Raw genomic sequence first — 25,540 nt, forward strand, 5'->3', positions numbered from 1 at the left:
CCTACTTGGCCCTGGCTGTCTACCTCTCCATCTGAAGCCCCATCTGACTCCTCTGTGGTGGGTAGACCCTCCTCTGTACCTAGGGTATCTGCCTGAGAGGCCCTAAGAGTATCATACTCCTCTAGGAGTTGTCTTAACTTAAGGAGGGTAGGGTTTGCACCCTGTTTTATTCCTCTGGAGGTACACAATTGTCTCATCTCCTGGAATGTTAAGGTATCATACCTAGAGGGGGTCTTCTGCAGACCTGACCCTCCTGAGAGAGCATCTACTTGATCTCCTCCCAGAGGCATGATCTAGTGAGGGTGTGGTGTGTGCACCTACCTACACTAGTTGTTTCTACTAAACCTCTCTAGTAGTTGTAGTCAGGGTGTGTTACTCCCTTCAACCTACAACTACTAAGTCCAGTAGGACTTAAGTATTATAATCTATGTTATATGTACCTAGACAATATCTGTGTGATCTTTCAATTTAGTATCTCAAGATTACAATGGTATTACAACAGCAAGCTCAGATCCCAACCGCTGCTCACCAATGTGAGAAGTTGGCCTGATGTATGATGTCACTAGTTATAGTGTACACCTTATATCAGTCCAAATACCCTTATGGTGATTGTTTGTAAAGTCAACCTTATAGACCAGCTATTCTAGTGGTAGCATGGACAAGAGCAGTCTTAGGCTAAACTCTGAATGGCATGTGAAGCCAGCTGTGATACCATATATAATCCCTTGAATACCAAATGAAAGGACACCACAACAGATATATATATAAAATAAAGTGTATTTATTCTAAGCAAACCCTCAGCACTCTTTATGAGATTAGAGGTAAGTACAACACAGTCTTATTTAAGCATACATTAAGTCACACAGGTAAGTAATACAGTTAGGCCCTAGGGGCCACGCAAACCGTATAAGAACCACTGTCACGGAAATAGAATAGGCCTAGGCCTAGGGAATCGCTGGGGCTACACTATACTACCAAAGGTTAGGAAGTGGGAGGCCCACGGGATTCGTATGCAGAGTGGAAACACTCACGCGTAATGCGTAAAAGTCACTAGCAATAGTACAGTTTAGAAATAGATAGATTTAGGACACTTCCGGAGTAGCTAGGAAGTCGAGACTTGAAACTTAGACACTAGGATAGTCACTATCCTGATGAGCACCGGAGTACCCAAGTTACCTAGCCCACAGGCTGCGGGTGCATAGGGGTGAAGTTGCGTCGGGTTTCTTCGTCGACTCCTATGGATGCCTGAAGAAAGATGCTGACAGGCAGTCAGTGAAGAGTGTCCGGTGGATCCCAAGGCTGGGATCAAGAAGAGAGGAGACCTGCAAGCAGAGGGGACAGAGTCAAGGTCACTAGCCAGTGACCACGTGGAACCAGGAAGGAACCAGGCGATGTCGTGAAGATTTGCAGGTGAAGGTGAAGCTTGTCGCTGCAGCCAGGAGGACCAGGAAGCGTCGAGGACGACCAGGACTAGGAGGCGAGCTGTCCCACGAAGGCTCTTGCTGTCGGCGGCGTCGAAGTTGGACTAGGACTCACCAAGCCTTGGCAAGCGGAACCCACGAAGAACGGAGGACTTGCTTCTGGTGCAGACCAGGAAGGTCTGGGGTGCTTCTTCTTTGCAGAGAAGCGGGAGCCAGTCTGGAGGAGCCAAACCAGCGCAGAAGATTTCAGGGTGCGTCGTCACAAAGGCCACTGGCCAGCGGGCAAGCAACCGGACAGACGCGGCAAGCAGGAAAATGCTGAAGGGCCCCACGCAGGACTCGTGGAGTGTGGGGGGCTGATCTTCGGTGCAGATGGTGCTTGGGGTTGGGGCTTCTCAATCCCCGGTGCACAACTTCGAGGGTGCCTCAGAAGCTGCGCTTTAAGTTACTAGCCACTTTTCCCAGGTAGCCGGTCCCACTTCGCTCGTCGCCTCCACGGATCTCAGCTCTGCTGTGGATGTGGATGAGGGTCGGAGAAGTCTGGAAGTCAAGGCTCTGGTCGGGCTCTGCAGTCGGTTCCTCGTAGAACGCGGGCAAAGCAAAGGGTAGTCTCTTGGTGGTGCCTGTTTGCACAGGGTAGCCACTCCTTGGCCACAAGGGAGATTCTTCAGTCTTCTTCTTTCGTCGAATGTCGAAGGTCCAGAGTTTCTGTTCAAGTTGCAGGTTCAGGATAATCTAAAGTCTTGAGGCCCAACTCCCACTCTTATACTAATCTGGGGGGCTGGGATACCTGCTAGGTCACGCCGTATGGGTGGGACCTGGGAGGGGGTGGTTACACCCACTTCCCTTTGTCCAGTTTCGCGCCAGAGCTGGGGCTGGAGTGCCCCAGCGCCGGTTTGAACTGGACTATGCAAGGAACACCTTGTGTGCCCCAGGCATGTCTCATTCCTTTCAGCCCACCCTGCCCCAATACACTAAAGGCTGTCTGGGGAGGTGCTAGCACCTCCCCAAGCAGGAAACCTATTGTCCAGGCCTCCCTGGCTGGGATCACTCCCAGCTGCAGGAGGTCAGACTTGTGTCGTGGCAGCAGCATCCATTTTGTGATGCTGAGGCTTTGGTCAGAGGCTAACAGTGAAGTTTGATTTTAACATGTCTTTCCCTCTAGAAGGGGGGAATAATATCCTCATGTCCAGAAATGGTATGGGGGTATTATTCCACAGTGTTAGACACCTTACACAACATGTTTAGATAAAGCCAAACCATAGTTACCATAACCGTCTAAGATTATAAGGCACTTTAAGAGTATATGGTAGGCTATATCATAGAACAGCTATAAGGACATGGTTCCGAAAGCTGCAGACAGGCTCAGCTCATGCTAGAGCACCATCTCACATGTTACCAAGCACTCTGCCTCCAGGATTGTTAAGGCCTGCCATAGGAGTGACTGATAGGTACACATGTGTCTATATGTAAGTTAGGTATAGGAATACTACACCTAAGCAAGGGGTGATTACACGACCTTGCCCCAGCTGAGTGATCAGCCAGTTGTGTCAGAATGGAAGGCCAGGCCAGGGGTGGCATAATACATGCTGCAGCCCCTGGTAGGCCTAGGGTACACCTATGCCCTGGGTACCTAGGGTACACTGTACAGGGGCCAATAAGGTGATCCTATCCAAATGGGTTATGCACCTAAAGTACATAGTATTAATTTAGAGAGAGAACAGCAGGGCTGTGGGTCTGATTAGCAGGCCCACAGCCACATCTAAGTCGAAAACCAGTAAAGCGAAAGCAAAAAGTGGGGGTGAACATAGAAAGCAGACCCTACTCTCCTACAATGATCTTCCCGGACTACACTCGGGAGGTAGGCTCCGTCCCAGTTGCAACCCGTCCTCTCATACACTGCAAACTTACTTCCAACACTCCCGGCGGGCGCACTCGTCTTGGGGGGGATTTACTCCTATTACCGAGCCGCAGGCCATCGCAGACGCATTTGCAGACTATTACCAATCGGTATATAATACCTCCAGGAGGTACTCGGAAGAAGAAAACAGCGCAATGTTAGGGGACATAAGAGTTCCCACACTCTCGGATGAAAATGGGGCATACATGGAGTCCACACTGACAGATGAAGAGGTGGCGCAGGCGATCAGAGGAGTGCGGTCCGGGAAAGCCACGGGTCCCAACGGTATTCCCGTAGAGTTGTACAAGCTGAAAGCTCATGCACTCGCCCCCCACATCCGTGCTATGCTGGAGGAGAGTAGAGAGAAGGGAGTGCTTCCATACGACCAGCGGGTGGCCAACATAGTCGTCATACATAAAGAGGGCAAACCCAGAACGAATCGCGCAGCGTATAGACCAATATCGCTCCTAAATGCGGAGCCTAAAATCCTGGCAAAACTGTTGGCCACGCGGCTGATTAAGGAAATCAATACACTTGTCCACCCGGATCAATCAGGCTTTATGCCACATCGAAACACAGCCCCCAACCTGCGCCGCCTTCATGGAGTACTGAGTAGAACATCAACTATACTGGAACCGGCGGCTCTGGTTTCATTAGATGCTACCATGGCATTTGACATGGTTGAGTGGCCCTATCTGTTTGCGGTGCTGGGCAAATTCGGATTTGGTCCGGAATTCCTGAGCTGGATCCGTCTCCTATACTCCGACCCGATGGCCAGAGTAATAGTGAACAACCGGAAGTCCAGGGACTTCCAGCTGAGCAGGGGCACTCGCCAGGGATGCCCCCTGTCACCACTTCTTTTTGCACTAGCCCTCGAACCGTTGGCAGCCTGGATTAGGCAAGATAGATCTATCCAAGGACTGAGGTGGACTAATGACTGGGAGGATAAGATCTCCCTGTACGCGGACGACATCCTACTCTACGTCACTGCTCCTAGGGCGTCACTGGTCTGCCTACTGGACGTACTAGCTATTTTTGGTAGATATTCGGGTTTTACAGTTAATTGGTCCAAGTCAGTAATTTATGTGCTGACGGGAGACCCGCCTGATATACCGCCGAGTTTCCCAATAAAGATTGCGTCGGAGGGCTTCCGATACCTCAGGATTTATGTGACCCTGGATTCGAGACTACGCTTTACTCGTAATCTGGACCCACCACTGCAACTACTTAAAACAGATGTCGTACGCTGGAGGTCCCTTCCTCTCTCCATGCTGGGAAGGGCGGTCCTCTTTAAGATGATGGCCCTCCCTCGTTTCTTGTATGCTCTCCAAAACACGATGGATCTGGTCCCAATGTCCTACTTTAAGGAAATTGAGAGTCTGCAGAGGACGCTCCTCTGGGATGGCAGGCCCCGGATCGCGTACTCAAAGCTGACCCTGAATTGGTACGATGGGGGTATCGGTCTCCCCGACCTTAAAAAATACTACTGGGCATCCCAGCTGGCGGCGATTAATCACGGGATATATTGTAGCCCAGACGATCCCGGATACGCTATGGATAAGTGGTTGCTCCCAGGGGGAGACTACAACAGGGCTTTATATGCCAAACCCGGCAGGTTCCCATTGACTGGCCCTACAGCACACGCAGTCCAGATATGGCATGCTGTCAATAAGCATTTGGGATGGGATGGTAAGCTTACGCTCTCCACGCCGTTGTGGAACTCGGAGAAGCTAGTGAGCCTCTGGTAATCCAAGGGATTTGATAAGTGGGATCTTATTGGGATCCCACGAATCAAGGACGTCTGGGGGAGGGATACGGTTCTGCTGTTTGCATCCCTTAAAAAGCAATATAGCATGATGGACACTGAATACTACCGTTATCTCTAAGTCCGCCATGCGTTGTTGACACAGGTCCCTAGGGACGAGACGCTACCGGAGGCTTCCCCACTGGAGGACAGAGTGCTGGACGGGCACCTCCCAGAGAAGACCATTTCCCTTATTTATAAGAAGTTCATTAACAATATGGAGGATCCACTGCAGATCCTTAAGGGTAAGTGAAACAGTGAAGGACTAGAATTGGATGACGAAGACTGGCAAGAGGCAGTCTCCTCCCCGAGGGTAGTAGCGACCCAGGCCAGGCTCAGACTAGTGCAGCTTAAAATATTGCACATGACATATGTAACGGGACCCGGACTGGTTCGCATGGGACGGGCAGAAAGCGGAGAGTGTAGACGGGGGTGTGGAGAATTAGGGACCTTTCTCCACATACTGTGGAGCTGTCAGCAGATAGAAGCGCATTGGAGAGAAATACATCGCACCATGCGGACAGTATTAGGGGTCGAGATGCAGCTGGAGGCGCGGAGGTGCTTACTGAATGTCTGGGAGCCTACTGACCTCAACACATACACTAAGCAGTGGGCCACACTGGCGTTCATGATTGCAAAAAGGAACATTGCACAGTTGTGGGGCGCTGTTCGGACACCCCTTTTGGGGAGGTGGAAGGAGGACTTAGATTGGTGCATGTTTAGGGAAAAATCGGTGTTTGTTGCTAGGAGGTGCCCCGGGAAGTGGAGCAAGGTATGGGAAGCCTGGAACCAGTATAGAGGAGATATATGTCCCCCACCTTGCCAGCGAACTGAAGACGAGGCTCTTGGAACCCCCTAACCGCCAGGAAATGATGCTTGTAACGTATATTGAAATGTAGGAATCGATACTGATAGAAACTGAAGTCACCTGCTACTATGTCATTGATGTATTTCAGTCGAATGGGTTTAATAAATAGAAATTTTTTAAAAAAAAGACTCAAATCTCCAGTGGACAGCGGACCTGTCCAACAAGAAGCAAATTCCAAGAACTGCCATAGGAAGACCGACACTTGTCGACATGACTCTCTGCTACAAAAGAACTCCAAGAACCGCTGCAGTTGAAGACCAACACCGGTGTTGACACATCTCACTGCTACCAAAGAAGTCCCAAAGACCGCAGCAGTAGAGGACCAGCACTTGTGTCGACGCTACTCTACCCTACCCGAAGAAAGCACTGCAACTGGATGACCTCCATGACCTCAAGGAATCCTCTCAGCCCCACGACCCAAGGTACCCACAGCTCCGAGCCCAAGAGCCTGTATCCTCCTGCTAGTGGCCCTGTCGGTCACCTCCTGCACCCCCTGCCTGACCTCGATCTCCCGAGGACGATCTGACGACAGCAGACCCCCATCCGATCTACTGCCACAACCGTGACGGTAACTGTGTTGGCCGCCTGCTGAAACCTATCTAGATCATTGCCCCCGCCGACCACGAGGGTGAAAATAATTGACGGTATCGACCGCCTCGGCAAAGATTCTGATATCCACATCTGAGGGGTGCCCCAGTCCCCCATGACCGATCCTGCACTCAGTGTTGGTCTGATCACCTGAAGACTGGAACTGTATGTTGTATACTTACTTGATACATCCCTAAGTTGATTTCCTCCACAGGATAATCTTGAACTGCTTGAATATTGCATTGTCGACTTTTGAACGTGAAAAGTATCTCTAATTTGAAACATACTTATCTTAGCAAGAAGTTCTTGGTCTTAAAATAAAAATACAAACAAAGTATAATTTTTCTAAAATTGGTCGGGATCTTCTTGAGTCGTGTTTTCATTATTGATCACGGTTGTGCAATAAATGTCTTGCACTCCTCTGTGTTGGGCCTAAGGCTGCTCTTCCACACTACTACTAATAGAGCAAATCTGAAAGATACAGTTAGTTGTAGATTCCTTACCATATAATTTCCCCAAGGCGTCAGACTGTATTCGGAGATTTTTCTTTAGCAGTACCCCTGCACGTCAGTATGTGGCGTTGGTCAACTTCCTTTCCGTCTTTGGCGTCGTGGTCGCCAAAATGATGTTGCATTGCCTACTTAGGTGCCGCCCCTGCGCGCTGACGTCAGTTCTTTCTTTTTCCACGGCAGACCAGCGCAGATCTGGAGAGAGCTACCCCTTAGCCACTTTTTGGCTAGCCTTTTTGCAATGTTTTGTCGACTTCCTTTTGAGTCATTCGACTCCTGGTGCGCGAGGGGTGCCCTCACTTCGGACCGGTTTCAAGCCTTGCGGGTCCTGTCACAATATGATGTCGGTGACGGACCCGCACCACGTATGCTTGTGGTGTCTGGAGCGCGACCATGACCCGAAGTCAATGTCCGACTGCCGGGCCATGCATCCGAAGACTTTGCGGGACCAGTCCAGAAAGTTGTTGAAGGCCCGGCGGTACGCTCCTCGTCGTTCCTGGTCTCGTTTGAGAGGAAGGTCTTGAGACCGTTGACGGAGCCCCCAGTCCTCCCCGCACTCTATGTCGTCAAGGTCATCGGGTAAGTCTAAACACAAGAAGAAGGTGAAGAAGCACAAGCGCTCTTCGCCTTCTCCGTGTCAGTCGGCTGACGCAATGAAATATTCCGAGCATCGTCGTTCCAAGGCTCCGTCTCCGGTGCCTGCTTCGGGGACGACTCCACGCCTCCCCTCATTTCCGGGAGCCAGAGTGTCCCTGTCCAACTTCGACAGTTAAAGGAGGCCTTACTCGACTTTCCCCGGTGCTGATCTGGACAAAAACGCCCAAGGCGCTGGTCGTGCCCCTGACTGACGCTGTCCCAATCCTCATCCCTCAGTTGGACCGGGAGCCGGAATGACGTCGGGTGATGTCGGAACTGACACCGGAGGGTACTTTTGTTTCCCTGTTCATCCTTGGTGTTCCCTATCGACTAGAGGTTGGTGATGAGGACTGGGAGGGGTCGCTGGACCCTTTAACTGACCAGCTGGAAGAACTGGACTGGCGAGAGAACCTGAGTGATGCTAGTGGTCTGGATACTTCTCCAGACACTGGCTTGCTTTCTCCCCCTACCGTGGCTACAGAGGAGGGAGCGTCTTATGCTGTGGTGGTGCAAAGGGCAGGCGAGGTTTTGGGCATTGAGCTCCTTTCAGTGGCAGTGAGGACTAACCTCCTGACAGAGGTGCTTCAGCCTGCAGCGTCCTCTTCGAACCCCTATTAGCCCCCATTGATGTCCTCCTGGGCACCTGGTCCAAGCCCAGCACAGGGGCTCCTGTGGAGAGGACGATTACCCGCCGCCACAGGCCGACCCCGGGCAATCCAGTGTTCCTAACCTAACACCCTTCCCCCGAGAGCTTGGTGGTCCAAGCCTCTTCTTCAAAGGGCGCATTCCCTTCTGCCCCTCCAGAGAGGGAGTCCAAGTAGGTGGACAATCTTGGCAAGCATATGTTCTCTTCCTCCAGCTTGACTCTGCGGTCCGTGAATACCACGTGTCTCTTGGGCCAATACTCCCATACCATCTGGGATACGGTTGCGCAGGTGCTGCCTCGGTGCCCGGAGGAGGCCCGGGCCGTTCTCTCCCAGGCAGTGGCGGATGGGAGAGACGCAGTCAAATTCAGGATCAGATGTGGACTGGATACCACTAACTCACTGGGCAGAACAACTGTCACGTCGGTAGCCCTTAGGTGCTATGCCTGGTTGAGGATATCTGGCTTTGCAGGGGATGTCCAGTCAACTTTGATGGACATGCCCTATGATGGCCGTCGTCTTTTTGGCGACAAAGCAGACTTGGCGCTAGAGTGCTTTAAAGATTCTAGGGCTACGGCCAGATCTTTGGGATTCACTGCGCCTTCTCAGTCACTCCAGTCTGCTTTTCGATCCGTTCGTGGCTACGGAAGGGGCACTTAACCATGTCCGGCCCAGTCTAGCCACCGGCTTGCACAAGCTGCCCAGCCTCTGCTTGGGCGCGGATGTGGGACTCAGCGACCTCACGGGTCCGGGAGCCAGTAGGCGGGCCAGTCCAGCCTTTTCCCCCCGCCACAGCCTCTTAACCGTTCTAGTCCAATGTTTCAGGCCCATCAATGGCCAGTGGGAGGCAGGATTCGCCATCACCTCCTCCACTGGCAAGCCATCACGTCAGACAGGTGGGTTTTGCAAATCATTTGAAGGGGCTACTCCCTCCCCTTCGAGACTACCGCTTTCTCTATGCCACTGTTTTTCAATTGCATGTCGGAGGATCATTTAGCGCTTCTCTGCCAGGAAGTCTCTGCTCTCTTGGCCAAGGGAGCTATAGAGAGGGTCCCTGCGCCAGAAGTAGGTTGTGGTTTCTATTCACGCTACTTTCTGGTGCCAAGAAGTACAAAGGCCTGCCTCCTATTCTAGACCTCAGGGCCCTCAACCGCTTCCTCCGGAAATAGAAATTCAAAATACTCACGTTGGCTCAGGTCCTGTGTGCCCTCGACCCCGGAGACTGAATGGTGGCGTTGGACTTGCAGGATGCCTATTTCCATATTCCCGTCTTGCCAGCCCACAGACGATATCTACGGTTCACGGTAGGCCATGAGCACTTTCAGTTCACCGTGCTTCCCTTTGGCCTTACCAAGGCCCCTCGCATGTTCACGAAAGTGATGGCAGTGATCTCAGCTCATCTGACAGATCAGGGGCTCCAGGTCTTCCCCTATCGCGACAACTGGCAAGCTCGCCCCAGGCTGTCGTCTCCCACCTCCAGACTATAGCAGACCTCCTGCACTCGCTGGGGTTCACTATAAATGTGCCCAAGTCAAACCTGACGCCCTCTCAGACACTCTCTTTCATCAGAGCTGTTCTGGACACAGTGCAGTTTCAGGCCTATTTCCCGAGCTATGATACCGATGTTTCAGCCTCTATCACGGATTCTGTTGAGAATGACTCTCAGGCTGCTGGGCCTTATGGCCTCCTGCATCCTGCTGGTGGATCATGCCAGATGGCATATGCGAGATCTGAAGTGGAACCTGAAGTTCCAGTGGGTGCAGCTTCAGGGGAATCTTTCTGACTACCTTCAAATCTCAGAGGGAACTGCAAAAAAATTTCAGTGGTGGCTAACGAACCAAGCTTGGATGAGAGGCAGATCCCTCTCTCTGCCCCAACCAGATCTAACAGTGGTGACAGATACGTTGCTTCTGAGATGGGGCGGCCATCCAGGAGAGGTGGAGATCAGAGGCGCCTGGTCTCCAGCGGAGTCTGGGCTCCATATTAACCTGCTGGAGCTCCAGGCTGTCCAACTGGCACTGAAGGCATTCCTTCCCTCTCTCAAAGGGAAAGTGGTGCAGGTGTTCACAGACCACCACCACTGCCATGTGGTACTGCAACAAACGGGGCGGGGTGGGGTCTTGGACACTATGTCAGGAGGCTCTTCGCCTCTGGACATGGCTGAATCATTAATGCATGGCCCTGGTGGTTCAACACCTGGCAGATTCTCTGAATGCCTGTGTTGACAAACTCAGCCATCGGTGCTTGGTCGATCACGAATGGCGTCTTCATTTGGAGGTGGTGCAAGGTCTCTTTCAGCGGTGGGGAGAGCCTTGGTTAGATCTGTTTGCCACCGAAGAGTACACGCAATGTCAACAGTATTGCGCGTTGGAGTTTCCATGGTGGCACTCACTCAGCAACGCCTTTTGTCGCGAGTGGATCTGCGCCCTCCTGTACGCCTTTCCGCCTGTACCCCTTCTGCCCCGATTACTCAAGAAGATCAAGCACAACCGGGCCCAAGTTATTCTTGCGGCTCCTGACTCGGCACGAAGAGTCTGGTACCCCGAGCTCTTGAGCATGGCCATCGATCCTCCGATCAGACTGCCCCTTCGGGAGGATCTTCTGTCGCAGTAGCAGGGGATAGTTCTTCACCCAAACCTGTCCAGTCTCCATCTCCTTGCATGGAGATTGAGCGGGGACAGTTGACAGATTTTGGCCTTCCACCCGAAGTCAGTAATGTCATCTTGGCAGCCAGTCGTCCCTCCACTAAAATGGTATTCACCTGTAGATGGAACAAATTTGTGGCATGATGCACAGCAAAGGCTGTGGATCCCCTTTCTGCCTGTTTTTCAGAGGTTCTTCTGTATATACTTTCTTTAGCCCAGCAGGGCTCTGCTCTGGGCACTCTTAAAGGCTACCTTTCAGATATTGCTGCTTTCCTTCGGCTGCCAGATCAGCCTTCTTTATTCAAGTCCCCTATTGTAAATAGATTCTTTAAAGGCATTACTCAACTATTTCCTCCATCTGCTTCCATAATGCCCCAGTGGGGCTTGAATCTTGCTCTAACATATCTTATGTGTGCTCCCTTTGAACCTCTTCAGAACTGTCCTCTTAGGCTTCTTAGTCTGAAAACTGCCTTCCTTGTGGCCATCGCCTCTGCTCGCAGGGTGAGTGAGCGGCAAGCTTTGTCTTCCAAGCCCCTTTTCTTCTCAGTGCATTTGGACAAACTGGTGCTTAGAACGTTCCTTCCTCAATTGGCTACACCATTTCATGTAGGACAATCTATCACCTTGCCCGTCTTCTTCCCACTTCCGCACCGTTCCAAGGAGGAGGAGAGACTCCACCGTCTGGACCCTCAACGTGCGCTGTCATTCTAACTCGACCGCACCAAAGATTTCTGGGTGGATAATCAACTCTATTGGATATGTAGGTGCTAAGAAAGGCCAGGCTGTTCAAAAACGTACCATCTCTCGATGGGTTGTCCTTTGCATAACGATCTGCTACGGTTTAGCGAAGAAGGATCCTCCAGTGGGGCCGCGTGCTCATTCCACTAGGGCTACAGCAGCAACCACTGCATTGGCACGTGGAGTCCCACTTCTTGATGTCCGCCAGGTGGCAACGTGGGCATCTCTGCACACATTCATCAGACACTACTGCCTGGACATCCAAGTCCGGAGAGATGGCTATTTTGCCCGTTCGGTCCTCCTGGACTTTTTAGTCTGAACTTGGTTTGCAGATCCTCCTCCGGGGATGGTATTGCTGGGGTATCTATTCTAAGGTAAGGACTCTATGACTAACTGTCGCTTTCAGATGAACAAGTTACTTACCTTCGGTAACGATGTATCTGTAAGAGACATAGATTAGTTGTAGATTCCTTACCGCCCCACCCATCCTCCCTGCTCTGCAAACTGATTTCTAGGGATAGGGACTCCCTTACAGGGCGCTAGTTGTGCACCAGTTGTCAGTGTCTTTCATGGCTCTGCGCTTCTGATGTGGAAAGTCGTGTCAGAACTGACGTCAGCATGCAGGGGCGGTGTCTAAATAGGCACCTCAACGTCGTCCCAGAGACTACGACGTTGTCGACGGACGCGGAGTCGACCGACGCCACCTACCGATGCGGAAGGAATCTACAACTAACCTATGTCTCTTACAGATACATTGTTGCCGAAGGTAAGTAACTTGTTCTTTGGGTTTGACATCGAGCCCTGTACACTTTGGGGAACCCCTGGACTCTGTGCACGGTATTACCACCTAATAGCAATATCATATACAGAGCCAGCTTCCTACAATCCTGTTCTCATACTTATATATTATAATGGTCTGTGTGATGGTGACCTACTACATATCTCACGGCTGATCATGTCCCACCATATTAAGCGTAGTGATCCGTTATTTTGCATCTATTATAGCATAGCTGGAGCGCATGGCTTATCAGTAGGTGATGGTCCTCCTTCAACAGTGTGACCTTGTGATGCGAGCACTGATTAATCAACCACCTCCCTCCCCCATTTCTTTTATCTGTACCTCTATTTTGCAATAGTCTGCAATGTTTCTTTACATGGTATGAAACAGAAAGATTGTTAGCACTAGGGTATAGAATAACGAATATCAGAACAGTGGTCCCCTAAGGCAGAAGATAATGTAGTCAATTTGGTCACTTTATTGATGATAATGATGATGAAAGCGACGTGTATTGCACAACGCAGAGTGCCCTGGTGCACTGCACTGGTCAAAAAGAAAGTGTGTTCCGTTGTTTTAGACCTGTCTAAAAAACAAGGTTTTCAGCCTTTTTTAAAACATTGCTGAATTGCTAACAGCATGGAGTTCAAGAGGGAGCTTGTTCCGTGCTGTAGATCCCAGGTATGCTAGAGATCTGCCTCCAGCTCTAGCCCCTTCAAATTCTGGGGGTCACTGCCAATAGTTTATTGGCAGACCTTGGGCTTCTTGCTGGAACGTGAATGCTGAACCTTACTATAAGGCAGAGATACTCAAAGTACGTCCCAGGGGCCGCATGCGGCCCTTCTGAACTTTAATTGTGGCCCCCTGGTGAACAGCAGGACTAGGCTGCTGTTCACTTGACAGAGCAGGAACATTCAGAAAGCTGCGAAACTAACAGGTTTCCTTTATTTACACGTTAATTATAGTAATGGTAAAGAAGAAAAGAAGGTGTCCTGTTCAGCTTATCTTCAGGAACAACTTTAGTTTTAAAGACCTCTTGCACTAAACATGAATAAAACAATATACACTTTCTTGAAGTTTGCGGAGAGTTGATTTATTAACATGCCTGAGCATTGCTTTGACTTTAATTTTTACAGCATTGGTGGCAGATGAAAGTTGTGTGAAGGCTTGGTTTGTTGTCCACATCATGCATCTGCTTTGGGTACCTCGATGGCCACCTTTCATCATCTCGACCCTCGCTCTGCTGGTATCGGTGCAACCCTCGGGCATGCCACAGAAAGTACTTTGCGACCCTCTGGGAAATGTTTGTGAATACCTATGCTCTAAGGTATTCTGCACCGGACAGCTATAATGCTCCATGTACTAGCACTAAAGTCTTAAACATGATTCTCTTCCTGGTATGAAGCCAGTGCAAATGAGGGTATGAATGCGCTGTAATGAAAGGTCTCAGATCTCCCCTGGACAAAGGTATGTACCGTCACTTTCCCAGGGAGAGAATATCAGTTCCAAACTTATGGAATAAAACATATACACAGCACTTCCTAAGGTGGGCAAACTTTCAACACTCCCCCAAAGGCAAGGCAAGAAAACAATATCACGAGTCTCCTCTAGACCAAGGTAACACACACAATACTTCTCTAGAGCGAGATATACTTTGCACATCACTTGCCAGGAGTAGACCAACTTCCTATAACACAATTACCTGCTAGAAGGGAATTCACCCATCCTTCTACAACAGAATACTTGGCCAAGAAGAGTTCACACCTCCTGCTACAAGGAAAAGACGAATTGGTATATCTGGGATATATTTATTAATAAATAGCACCACACGGTATGCCAAATGTACCTATCATAGCAGACCCTAACATATCAATAGTATGACTGAAACACAATCAAGGCAAACATATATGTAGAAATTAGAAGTAGATAGTTATAGTTAGGACCGTGTTTCCATAGGAAATCCGCATCATTCTATTTGGAATAACTTTGGCGCCGGTTGACGAATCCTCGCAAAATTTTCAAAATAGGTGGGGCGCTCCGCTCCGCTCCTACCCTGAAAGTCTCGGGGTGATTCGTTTAGCGGGGGCCGAGAAAAAAGGGGGGTCCCAAAACGCGTTTTCCCCATGCATTTTTCCATAGGACCTTTAGTCGAAGGTACCGCCCGAACGGTTGAACAGAATTACTTGAAATTTGGCAGAGAGGTAGTCCTCAGGTCAGGGAAGTGCCTTTTGCAGGTCTGGTGTCAATCTGTTCAGTAGTTCCTGAGAAAATCAAAAGTAAAATCATATACATATGTGGGCGGAGCCTAACCACACATCTCATCCTGAGATCTGATTGGCTGTCAGCACTTCATCCAAGAAGTGTTGGCAGCCATCTTGGGACCAATATACATGATAGCACCTCATTAAAAAGCATTGTATTTAATAGAAGGTTTTAAGACTTTAGTTACATTATAAATCATTTGTTGATGGTACCATACTCATTTTAGGAATTGTGGTATGTTCTAAGGTGATTTCACCATGTGAAAAAGCCTTCTGCTGGGATATCATGATTGAGAGAAAAATATTTTCTCATGCTTTTCCCACAGAGGTTTGGAAGGTGATCTATAAGCTAAACTGAGAGCTTATTTTCTGTAAATTCACATTATCTTTCTCAGTCATGTGAGAATGAAGTCTGACATTCTCAGTAAAACATGTACATCCAACAAGGGCAGAGACTCTCAGTTGATTCCTTTGTGTTCTACTGCAGCTTCCCAGAGTGTTCCAAAGAACAACTAGAGCGCTAACAGTCCTACTTATGATAAACGTATGGCACACCTGAAGCCATCTTGCTTGGATTAAAGTGGTAACTCTTAAAACATTTAATTTAAAAAGGAACAAAATGAGGGGGTTCATTTTTCCATAAAAAGTATGATTAGTGCTGCAGAAAGAAAAATTAGGGCACATTTTGAGTGACTTCTCAAATCCTCTTCTATTTCATTAAAAAATTCTGACATGCAGACTGAAACATGCACTTTCAATACCAGCAGCAGTTTTCCCTGGTGAGCAGTAGCTTTACTACAGTGATCTAATGAGCAAAAAGAGTGCTAACATTCTGAATTTATGGCAAATGTGTGACACATCTGAATGCCTTCTTGATGGAATCAAAGTAAAAAACTGAAAGTATTTCCCACTGAGGAGACTGCAGTAAATGAGGAAATTAGGAAACTTCATAACAAATAAGTCTCCCAAGATGGCCACCAGAGACAAAAGAGCCCAAATGTAGCCCAAATATCACCCAGATGTAGCCCAAGTATAGCCCAATGACAGAATGTCCCAGAGTGTTCTTAAAAACAACTAGAGCGCTTACTGTCTTCATTATGACAAAAGTATGGCACACCTGAAGCCATCTTGATTGGAATAAACTGGTAACACTTAAAACATTTAATTTAAAAAGGAACACAATGAGGGGGTTCATTTTGCCATCGAAATTATGATTAATGCTGAAGAAAGAAAATGAGGGCACATTTTGAGTGACTTCTCAAATCCTCTTCTATTTCATTAAAAAATTCTGACATGCAGACTCAAACATGCACTTTTAATACCAGGAGCAGACTTCCATGGTGAACAGTAGTTTTACTACAGTGATCTAATGAGCAACTAGAGTGCTAACATTCAGAATTTATGGCAAATGTGTGACATATCTGAATACCTTCATGATGGAATCAAAGTAAAAAACTGAAAGCATTTCCTACTGAGGAGACTGCAGTACATGAGGAAATTAGGAAACTTCATAACAAATAAATCTCCCAAGATGGCCACCGGAGACAAAAGAGCCCAAATGTAGCCCAAATGTAGCCCAAAATCACCCAGATGTAGCCCAAATATAGCCCAATGACTGAAGTGTGCAAAACACTTATTATTTTGTGTTTTTGCAGTGTTATATAGTGCAGACTTGTCAGGTATTGGAGTGCTTTACATGAGCATTGGTTACATCACACAAGAACAAATTCATTTTGGTTGTAGACATGGGGAGACTAAGTGATTTGACCAGAATCACAGAATGTCGAGCTGAAGCAGAAACTCCAACCTGGTTCCCCAGTTGCAAAGTCTGCAGTTCTGGAAGTAACACCACATCCTCTCCCCTAAGTGCAACATTTAATCAAGTGGTCAACTGGATAAAAAAACATAAAGGTAACAAATAATTTAAAAGTGCTTTTTCGCTATTTGAAAACTCAGAAAATATGTCCTTATTTTAGTCTTTTAGAGCACTAACCATAATTTTGATGCCAATAAGACCCTCTCATATATGTAATTTGTAAAGGAAATGCTCTAGGTATTACAGTTTTGATTACATCAAGATGACGTCAGGCGTTCCACACTTTTGTAATAAATATAGAATGTTAGCAATCTAGTTGTTCATTAGGATACTGTTGAGAGGCAGAGGCCAGGGGCACGGACTCTGAAAATTGAAGGCAGGTAGGAGGGTGCAAAGGCAACAATTTAACCACACTGAGCAGGAAGGAAGGGCCGTGGCAGCACAACAGACTATGGAGGGCAGTGGAAAGGGGGGCAGGGGCAACAAACCAACAATACAGGACTTGCAAGAGAGGCTGTGGCAATGTAATAGACCATTGTGGGCAGAAGGAAGAGGCAATGGTAGTACAACCATACATGCCAACAGACCCGATTCAGCCAGGAAACGTCCAATGTTTTTAAGCTCAAATGGGCTTTATTTGATCTGTCTCCTGTCTACAATCTCCACTTTTTCAATGTAACTCAAAGGGGAAAATCAATACCCCAGTTTTTTTTCAAAATCTCCCTCTTACCAAGTTCAAAATGTTCGCAAGTATGGTACATTGGATCATGGAAGGAAATGGGGTAGGGACATGGACTTGGATAACAGAGGACAGGAGGGACATGGAGAGGTGCACCAAACTGACCCTGCAGGGCAGGCATCAGGGTTTGCAGCAGCACAATACACCACACAGGGCATGCGGGACGGGAGTGCAGCACAACAATCCATGGAAAGCAAGAGGGAGGGGACAGGACCATGCACATGGACAACAGAGAACAGAGGGGCAAGAAGCAATGGTAGCTAGCTGACCATAATGGACAGACAGGAGAGAAAGCTGCAGCATAACAGACCATAAAGGGCAGGAGGGACTGATCAGGGGCATTACAATGGAACAGACAAGCCAGGAGGGAGGGAGTAGGGGTCTGCACATGTAAACAGAGGGCTGGGGGCAAGGGGGCAGGGCAGGAGCAGCACGATAGCCATGGAGGTCAGGCAGGATGGGCACTAGAAGCAAGACACACCATGAAGAGCAACAGTGAGACTGTGATGGCATACACACAGACCATGGAGGGAAGGTGGGAGGGGTTCAGGGGCAGCTAACTGACCACACAGGGAAGGTGGGAGGGGCCATGGCAGCACAGAAGACCATGCATGGCAAGTGGGAGGGTTAGTGGCAGCACAATGGCTATGATGGGCAAGAAGGAGGGTGCAGGGGCATGCACAAAGGACGATGGAGGATAGAAGGGAGGGTCAGGACCTGTGCACAGACAAGAAAGTTCAGGGGAAGGGGCCTCACAACAGACCGCACGGGGCAGGCAGGAGGAGCAGTTGCAGCACATCAGACCAGGGAGGGCAGAAGGGTGTGGCAGTACAATGGACCATGTAGGACAGGAGGAAGAGGATAGGGGCATGGCATGTGGACAGGCAGGGTGGAGGTGGCAGGGACAGGTTACAGTCATCTGACAATGCTAGGCAGGTGGGAGGGGTGTGGCAGCTCAACAGAACACTCAGAGTAGATAGGAGTGGCAGGTCCATGGAACATGGTGGGCAAAAAGGATGGAGCAGGGGCATGCACAAAGACATCGGAGGGCAGGGGGAGGAGAATAGGGACAGCAAGCTAAGCACAGAGTTTAAGCAGGAGGTCAATGATGGGGCATAGAATTGGGCAATGGAGGGCAGGAGGAGTGGACTGGTACATCATACTAAATTGAGGGCAGTGGCAGCACATCAGACCATGCATGGCAGGAGGGAGGAGGCTAGTCCATGGATTCACACAACAGAGGATAGGGAGGAGGGGGATGGGGCAGCAAGCTAACTGTTCAGAGAAGGCGGGTATTAGGAACTTTATTGTTTTTAAAAAATGTGTCTGTGCGAACTACTTAAAATATGAACAAGTATGCAGCATAATCTCACTTTTATTCAGGAAGAAGAGGACGTTTGTGACTGTGACTCCGGGCTCACTTGGCAGAAACACCCCCTGACCCTCCACCCCCTATCGCAAAATGTAATGCCCGTGAAAAGGGTAGGTGAACACAGTGTTATATAGAACATAGTCCTGAGAGCACGATTGAAAATGAAAACTAGATATAGTGTATGGTATATACTATGCACCAAAAAGTGTGATATAAGATGAACCGGACGTGAAATATAATATGCAATACATTGTGCGCAATGACAGATTCATTGGAGAGCGCGAGATAGCACAGGCACTAGCGCGTGCTATGCGATAATCGCCTTGGAGTGTAATATGCACAGGGCAGTGTTGTGTAACCTAACTAGTGTCTAAAGTTGTAATATAAAATATGTGCTGGGGAGTGTAACGTTGCATATGCACTGTGACAAAGATATGGATCCCAGATTGTAATATGTATGGCATAGCACTGTGCGTTATAACATAGGCATCGAGGAAGGCACGTTAGATGGGGCAATATAACCCGTGCGAAGACAAGTGTGGCATGACATATTCACGGGGTGGTGTTACAGTGCACATGGGCTAGAGAGTGTCATAGCATATGCACTAGCTAGTGGAATACAACACAGAGGTGTGTGGCACTCAGCAGGCAATGGTGGGTGTAACACAGCATTGGGCTCTGCCAGGAGCGCGCTGTGACTCTCAAGTGATGTTCGTCCCCTTTCCAGAGAGTAAAATAAAAAGTATTACACATCCGGCAGTGGATGTGTGTTTTATTAACCGTGAGGGGGGTTTCTTGCATAGTTTTGGTCGAATTTTTGTCGAATCCCCTTTGAATGGCTTGGTGTGCATGTGTATTAAATGTGCCCGTCAATAGCTACCCATGTTTGTATAAATAAACGACAAGGGTGTCTACCGGGATTAGGCACGGTAGGGCATCAGACATGTCAGAGCTTCACTAGTGGTGTAAATACATTCCACGTGGATTCATTGTATGCATAGTCGCCTTTTAATGAATATCACGCAAATCGTCATGGTGATAGGTACGTACGGTTTGTCCAGCATGTCCTAGGTGTGTCTATAAATATATATTTTTTAAAAATAATAAAAAACAGTGGCCGGCCCTGGGGATTGGGGTCAAAAAAATATAATTAGGAGACAGGCCCTGGGGGATGGGGTCATCAGGGCCAATAAATTAGAATAAGAAGGGGAACCACACAGCCCCCCTTCTTAAAAAATTAAAATAAATAAAAGACTGGCATCGTGCCGGAGGCCACGCCCCCTCCTTGCAGCACTCTGCAAACGCGCCCCCTGGCGAGTTGTAAGTTGGGGAATTAATTCCTCTTCCATACTGAGGGTCCCTGAGGGCCAACTAGCCCAACAGGCATCTCCAGTATGCGCCAGGGAGCTGCGCTGAAGACAGGTGTTCTGAGGCCAAGCCCCTTTTTACACCTCTCTGCAACGCAGCTCTGTGGCGCTTACTGGAGGTACCTAGTGGTCTAGCTTGACCCTAGGGACCCTTAGGATTCAAGGGGACTTAATCTCTCAACTTAGAACAGCCACAGGGCGCGTTTACACAGTGGTGAAGGGAGGGGACGGGGCCTGAGGTGACGTGCGCAAACACGCACTATGGCACGTTTTAAATTGGGGATATAATTTTCCTTCAATACTGAGGGCCCCTGGGGGCTAACTAGCCCACCAAGTGCTTCCAGTAAGCGCCACTGAGCTGCATTGCAGAGAGGTGGTCCAGGCCGTGCCACTTTTTACACCTCTCTTCAACGCAGCTCTGTGGCACTTACTGGAGGTACCTAGTGGGCTAGTTGGACCCTAGGGACCCTCAGGATTCAAATGAACTTAATCTCCCAACTAAAAACGGACACAGGGCGTGTTTACACAGTGGTGAAGGGAGGGGACAGGGCCTGAGTTAACATGTGCAAAAACGCCCTGTGGCCTGTTTTAAGAGGTAGTTTTAATCCCCCTGCCCTATTATATACTAGGGGCTTACAGAGGAGGCCATGCTAATCACAGGGGGACCCCAACGCATAATGTTCCCTAGTTTATGTAGGTGTTTTCACTGTATTCTAAGTGTCTTTTAACATAGCACTGGCTCTAGGACTGGTTAGTCAGACTCAGTTACCACCAGTATCCGTCTGAAAAAGTTGAGGGTAAAAGATGATTTTGCAACAAGGCTTCTTTCTGCTCTTCTTTTTGTTCTTTCTGCACGTTATCCTTCTTCCTGCACTTTTCTTCGTCTTTCAGGACTTCTGTTGCTTCTTTCTGCACTTCTTTTTTTTCTTTCTGTGCATTTTTTCTTCTTTCTTCACATGTCCTATCTCTGTAGGCATAGTTAGAAATTAGCATTTAAAAAACCTTTGAAATTCACAGAAAAAACCATAGGTTTCAGGCACGTTATAGTTAGGAATTAGCATTTAAAAAACCTCAGAAATTCACTGAAAAAACCATAGGTTTCAGGGGTGTTATAGTTAGCTGGACTTTTCACTTGTACAAAACCATTGAAATTCCCCCGTTATAGTTAGTTCAGCTAACTATAACTCGCGCGACCGCAATGCACTGCTGATGACGTCACATATTACATCACTCATGGCATGGTCAGTAACATCACTCATGACATCACTAATGACAGCTCAAATGACATCACTGATGACATCATCCAGTGAATGTGTGTTTTTCTGAAAATTAAATATGTTTTATATATGTATATCTCAAGGTCGATGGAAGAATAAATGGGTATATAAGTGTCTAAATGGATGATTTGTTTTTGAAAAATTGATTGTGTAACTGACTGATTAAGTGTATCATAGTGAATACATGGCTTAGTGAGTAATGTTTAAATATGTAAATATCTGTAAATATTTTCAGTGAATTTCTGAGGTTTTTTAAATGCTAATTCCTAACTATAACGTGCCTGAAACCTATGTTTTTTTCTGTGAATATATATATGTATATAAATGTATGGAACCTGAAAATAAAGTTATAGTAAGCAAGAACAGTAGGAAAAACTAGAAATTAGTGGATCACCTCACCAACTGTCATTTCCACTTCACCAAAGGGGAGTCCGGTTCTTCGGCCGAAACAGGAGACAGTAGTGACACTATACGCCCCACTGCCACAGCTGCACGTCTGCCCAGTGATGAACTTCCACCGAACAGAACCCAGACACCTCCTTTAGTACAAATGGAGACAAAAGACAAAGCTCCTGGTGAGCCTCGCCCCCTTTTCCCATCAGAGTCCGTACCACTCCGCACCAAGGCCACAGCTTCAGCTGGCCAGGCGTCTGTTATGGCTTCAGAGCAGAGCGAGCACATTCCTCTGACAAGATCCAGTTCTTTCTGGTCAGTAAAGTGCGAAAATCAAGTGAAAAGGAAAACATGCCCTTCTTACCTAGTGAAGCTCAGAAAATGGAGACAGCTCAGAAAATGGAGTCACTCAAGCATAAGCCTCTATTCACGCAAAAGAGCAAAATTAGTATCAGGTCAAAGCCAATAGCAAGCACTGCCGTTAAGCAAGATAAAGTCAGAAATCAGAATGACATGAAGCTATGTCAAAGGCAATAGTTCAACACATAATTCACATAACCCAAATAACACTATAGACTTTATCCCTCAGTATACAACATTGAGCACATGTGTGCACCACCACCCACAACACTGCACCTCAACATCTCATACCTTCTATTCTTAGCAAGACTATTCTACTGAAAGACACCAAGATTACAGGACAGAAGAGAAGCAGACATATGCAGGGCCATCCTACGTTAAGGCTAGGGTAATATAACACACTACAGTCAGTACAAAATGGTGGTGGTTGAGGGTCATCATAGGGTGTCAGACCACAAAAGTAGCTCATTCACTACATGCGCTTTAACTGACAGTTTCAAGAGGAAACGGGCTGCTGTGTTCTGAACCAGCTGAAGCTTCTCCAGCAGGTACTCCAGTAGACCAAAATAAAGAGCATTACCATAATCCAGCCTTAACATTACCAGGGCCTGGATGACTTTTTTGTGCAGAATAGGACAAAATATGTAAACCTTTTTCAAAGAGTTCAATACCCCAAAACAGGTGCCCACCCCTGACTTAATTTGTGGTCTAAATGACATGCAGTCATCAAATGTGGTCCTCCATTGCTTCATCAGGAGGCCACCCTACCCAGTAGGGTTCAAATGCTATGGCATCCAGTTCTGTTTCTACTCTTTGCAGGTTAAACCTGACTGAAGGCTGAATTTACAGATTATGAGATGCCACAGTTTATAAATTTGCTTTCGAAAATAGAGACAGGAAATGTACTTTGTAAGCCAATGAAATGCATGAGTGTATTGAGGAGCTCCAGGGGTCTATTGCCTGAGACCTTTAACACCCTTCCTTTTCTTTTAGGGAATGCTGAATCCAGAAGAGAAGATACCATCCACCTTGAAAGATATTGGGGAATCTGAATCCTGGGAGAAGCTGCAGGCACTGATAGAAAAAGAGGGAAAACAGGTGTGGTCGGGGAATGGAATATATAGGAACATATATAGCAGGCCATACTTTGGCACCTTCTTCGATGGCTTGTTAATATGAATGTTATTCCTGCAATACTGCTGTCATGGTTACATTTGGGAAGTCCTTGGGGCAGCTGTTTTGTGTCACTTGAGTTGATCTTTGCATAACTGGCTTTTCACACATTTTCCCAGGTGTCTATTTGAGTTTTTATCTTGTAGGAAGTGCCCTTTCCTTATTGCTTGGCCATATACGTTGTTCTGCGGACACAGCTTTCTAATATTTGTAGATCGCTATAATCTGAAGGAGACAATTAGTTATAAATTCCTTACTTTTAGAATTACCCCCAGGCGTCAGACTGAATCCGGAGAATGAATTGTTCATCAGCAGTACCCCTGCGCGTCGAAAGGTGGCATTGGTCGGCTCCGCGTTTGTCTTTGGCGTCGTGGTCACGGGGATGACGTCACGGCAGCTACTTAGACGCTGCCCTCGCGTGCTGACGTCAGTTCTTTCTTTTTCCATGCCAGCCAGCACAGATCCGGAGAGAGATGTTCCTCCAGTCACTTTTTGACTGACTTTTTGCGACTTTTGTCGACACCATCTTTGAGTCTATTGACTTCTGGTGCACGTAGGGATGCCCGTTTCAAGGCTTGCGGTTCCTGCCGAAAGCTGATGTCGGTGATGGATCTGCACCGCGTGTGCCTGTGGTGCCTGAAACCCGACCACGACCCCAAGTCGTGTTCCTACTGCCGGACCATAAATCCGAAGTCTTTGCGGGAGCGGTCCCGAAAGCTTCTTAAGGCCCGGCAGTTCACTCCGCGCCGTTCAAGGTCCCGGTTGCGCGAGAGGTGAAGGGACCGGTCGCGGAGCCGCCACCACCACCACTCGTCTTTGAAGTCTTCACACTCTGCAGGTAAGTCGAAGCACAAGAAGTCGAAGAAGCATCGTCGTTCTTCGACTTCTCCCCATCCGTTGGCTGACGCGACAAAGGATGCGGCGGGTGCCCTCCTGCGGCTCAGAGTTTCCCTCCCTTTCGGGACCCGGAGTGAACCTTGTCCAGCTTTGAAGCTTTTACGAAACGATGCATGCCATCTTTGGGTAGCCCGACTCCGCTGGTGCGCCTTTGGACCCCGCGGACTGGGCTGGGGGCCCAGGGCCTTTGATGCCGGCAGCTCCAGGCACCGCAGGGTCCCCTTGGATCCAGGCCTACATCCGGATTGGCGCCGGTCAACCTTATAACACCCTTCCCCAGCACTGATTCCACCGGCACCACGTCCGCAGCCAACGCCGGTTGTGGCCCCAGCCGGTGTCGACCCCGGCCTCCACCTTGCCGTGGACAAGGAGCCGGACCAAAGTCGACCGACACCGGATCCTGCGCCGACGGGTACTTTTGTACCCCTGTTTTACCCTGGTTTTCCTTTCAGGCCAGATTGGAAACCAGAGGACAGAGGAGGGTGAAGAGGACTGGAAGGGGTCTGGAGACCCTTTAACTGACGAGTTGGAGTATGACCAGGACTGGAGAGAGGAGTTGGGGGAATCCAGTGGTCTAGATACCTCCCCAGACCTTGGCATGTTGTCTCCTCCTACCGGTGCTACGGAGGAGGGAGTGTCTTATGCAGTGGTGTTGCGTAGGGCCGCCGAGGCTCTCAACCTTGAGCTACCTACGGTGGCAGTCAGGACTAACCTCGTGACAGAGGTGCTTCAACCAACAGCGAGCTCTTCGGAGCCCCTGCTGCCATTCAACGAAGCCCTAACTGACATGCTTTTGGGCACCTGGTCCAGGCCCAACACAGGGGCTCCTGTGGATAGGATGGTTGCCCAATGCCACCGCCCAGCTCCATGCGACCCCCTTTCCTCTCCCAACACGCCACCCCTGAGGGCTTGGTGGTCCATGCCTCAACGCCCAAAGGCGCATTCCAAAAAGCTGGACCATCTTGGGAAGAAGATGTTTTCTTCCTCCAGCTTGGGACTGCGGTCGGTAAACACTGCATGTCTGTTGGGCTGTTACACCCACTCTGTGTGGAATACGGTAGCGTAGGTGCTGCCTCAGAGCCTGGAGGAGGCCCAGGCCGTGCTTTCCAGTGCAGTCGCCAAGGGGAGAGACGCAGCCCAGTTTACCATACGATGTGGACTGGACACCGCCAACTCGCTAGGCAGGACGAATTCAATGTCGGTAGCCCTTCAACGCTGCGCCTGGCTGAGGTTGACTGGTTTTTCCGGGGACGTCCAAGCTACCCTGATGGACATGCCTTTTGATGCCCGTCACCTGTTCGGCGGCAAAGCAGATAGCACGCTAGAGCGCTTCAAGGGCTCTCAGGCTACTCCTAGT

General features: G+C 48.8%; 1 protein-coding gene across 1 annotated transcript in view; it reads left to right on the forward strand.

The window, feature by feature from the left end:
• The window catches only part of LOC146808453 (transient receptor potential cation channel subfamily M member 2-like), a 2,757,229-nt gene that overhangs the window by 2,685,243 nt on the left and 46,446 nt on the right, over window positions 1–25,540 (forward strand). The window contains exon 30 of the mRNA XM_085623562.1: window positions 23,107–23,211. Coding sequence (XP_085479688.1) covers window positions 23,107–23,211 — 105 coding nt within the window. The remainder of the gene's footprint in view (window positions 1–23,106; window positions 23,212–25,540) is intronic.

Source organism: Triturus cristatus, chromosome 8 (genome assembly GCF_964204655.1).
Source record: "Triturus cristatus chromosome 8, aTriCri1.1, whole genome shotgun sequence".
NCBI classification, from domain to species: domain Eukaryota; kingdom Metazoa; phylum Chordata; class Amphibia; order Caudata; family Salamandridae; genus Triturus; species Triturus cristatus.